The 2,211-nt window shown below is 56.4% G+C and overlaps 2 protein-coding genes across 2 annotated transcripts in view; one reads left to right on the top strand and one right to left on the bottom strand.

The window, feature by feature from the left end:
• LOC103803756 (chloride channel protein ClC-Kb-like) overlaps positions 1-276 on the bottom strand; it is a gene marked incomplete at its 3' end in the record, with an annotated part of 2,912 nt that extends 2,636 nt beyond the window's left edge. Inside the window, 1 exon segment of the mRNA XM_009076328.1 lies at positions 6-276. Coding sequence (XP_009074576.1) covers positions 6-276 — 271 coding nt within the window.
• A 347-nt stretch (positions 277-623) lies between these two features.
• On the top strand, positions 624-1,326 carry HSPB7 (heat shock 27kDa protein family, member 7 (cardiovascular)). The gene is made up of 3 exons (XM_009076327.1): positions 624-693; positions 775-911; positions 1,131-1,326. The coding sequence occupies exons 1-3, from the start codon at positions 639-641 to the stop codon at positions 1,314-1,316; spliced, it is 378 nt and encodes a 125-aa protein (XP_009074575.1). The 5' UTR covers positions 624-638; the 3' UTR covers positions 1,317-1,326.
• Positions 1,327-2,211: the final 885 nt, after the last annotated feature.

Raw genomic sequence — 2,211 nt, 5'->3', positions numbered from 1 at the left:
CCAGCTGTGTTCCGACACCAGCACCCTCTCCTCCTCCTTCACTCCCTGCAGCCCCCCGGGGACAGGGCACTCCATCCTGGGGACCTTTCTGGGGACAATACGTCCTTTTCTTTTAGCACCCCCTCACCCTTCCTCCTGCCTCAGCCTTCACTGCAGGACTGAGGTTGCAAACAAGCTAATTAAAAACGACCTTGACGAAGCCGGCGGACCCGCTCCGGCCGGAGCAAGCCGGGTTTCCCCCCCCCCCCACCACTCCCGAGCTCCCAATCGCCGCATACATCCCGCGGCAGGGGGCATTTAATAAGTATTTTAATTAATTATCATGATTATTCCTTAATAATAGGCATTGCATTCCATGGCAGTGAGGTGGAGGGAACGGAGAAGGGAAATATTTCCACCGTCTCCAGCTCAAGACCTAAATTTAGCTGGTTTTACGAGAGGTCTGGCAGGCGGCCGGGAGCCTTAACGAGGCTTTAAAAAGCTCGTCAAGCCAAAATATCCCGAAATAACCGATCCAGCGTCGCCTTCGCTGGGAGGAGAACGAGGAAGAGGGTTCCACTCTTCCTTCCCGGCAGGAGCTGGGGGTTGCAGGTGGGAGGAAGCAGTGGACGAAGGTGAAATCCTTGCTCGTAAGCACCATGGAGCTTTTTGGAAGCTTTGTCCGGCCCCACGGTGAGACCTTGGGGTTCCCAGGTGAGTTTGGGGGCACCTGGGAGTTACTTCAGGAGGGATCCTCAGCAAACCGTAGCTGTGACCTCCCCCGAACCTCTCCAGCATCTCGTCCCGGTAACACGGGCGTGGTGAAGACCTTGGGGAACACCTATCAGTTCACGGTGGATGTCAGCGACTTCGCCCCTGAGGACATCATTGTCACCACCTCCAACAACCAGATCGAGGTGCACGCTGAGAAGGTGGGTGCTTCCTCCCTCTCCTGCTCACCCCCAAAATGGGGGATCCCCAAATCCTCAACCAGGGGATGCAGGGACCCCCTAACTCCCACCCAACTCCATAAAAGCCCTGGCCCAGTGGGGTTTAATTCACAGTTCATTAACAGTGAGCACAAGGAATAATGAGCCCCCATCCTGCTTGCACCCCAAAATCGCCCCTTCTCACCCATTTTTTCCCCTTAGCTGGCTGCAGATGGCACCGTCATGAACACCTTCACCCACAAATGCCAGCTACCCGAAGACGTGGACCCCACGTCAGTGTCATCCTCGCTGGGGGACAACGGGATGCTGACCATCCGGGCTCAGCGCCAGCCTGCCAAGCACTCTGACCACGTCCAGCAAACCTTCCGGACTGAGATCAAGATCTGAGGGGTGGGGGGCCCTTCTCCCCACCTCTCCCCTCCCTCACTAATTATTTGGGTGTTTTGGGAAGGAGGTGGGATGTAGGGTAGGGAATGCTCCCTCTGTGGTGGGGTCAGACCTGTGCTGAGATGCATCCTGTCACCCACTGGAGAAACTCCGGAGGGGAGTCCCAGCTCCAGCAGTTTTTAGCTGGCAAGGGTTGAGGGGGAAGATCCAGCATGCCAAGAGTGCTGCTGGGAGCCAGGTTCCCCTCCCAACCCTCTGCCAGAACTTGTCTTTGTATATACAGCTTGGGATAAATTATTGAGAATGCCTGACTGCTGCTGTCTGCATTTTGTCATGTTTTCCTGATGCTTTACCCCACAAAACAGTGTGGATTCAGCCCTGAAGGGTGTCTTGGTAAGGGGTATTCTGTCATCCCCACAAAAACCCGGACCAAGAGCCACTCCAGGATCCACTGCCCTGTTTATTCCCAGCCTGGGGTGACTCATTTCTTCCCCACTGCTCTATTTCTGCTCCATTCCCTCAGCTGTTCGGCTGCCAACCCACCTGGAAGGTCACCAAATCCACCTCCTCCCCTCGCCCACCCATATCCACCACCCTTGGGATGCCCCAAGCAGTGGCATGAGCCGGGATGGTGATCCCAGCGTGGCTGTTGAACCGAAGGGTGTCATTTGGGGGACCCAAAGTCTCCCCCAAGAGCCTGGCTCCATCTCCCTGTGTGTACAGACAACACTGCGGCACCAGTTCGGGGCGAGTGACTGTTTATAGCTACCACATACGGCCCAGCTCGTGTTGCTGCTCCCTTTCCGAGGGCAGTTTCCGCGTGTCCCACAACAACTCGTGACCTCTTTCACCTGCAGCGTCCCGAACACAGGTGGTTCTGCCATCGCCGCCTCGG

Source organism: Acanthisitta chloris, unplaced genomic scaffold (assembly GCF_000695815.1).
Source record: "Acanthisitta chloris isolate BGI_N310 unplaced genomic scaffold, ASM69581v1 scaffold29496, whole genome shotgun sequence".
NCBI classification, from domain to species: Eukaryota; Metazoa; Chordata; class Aves; order Passeriformes; family Acanthisittidae; genus Acanthisitta; species Acanthisitta chloris.
This window is presented reverse-complemented; position numbering and strand designations above follow the sequence as displayed.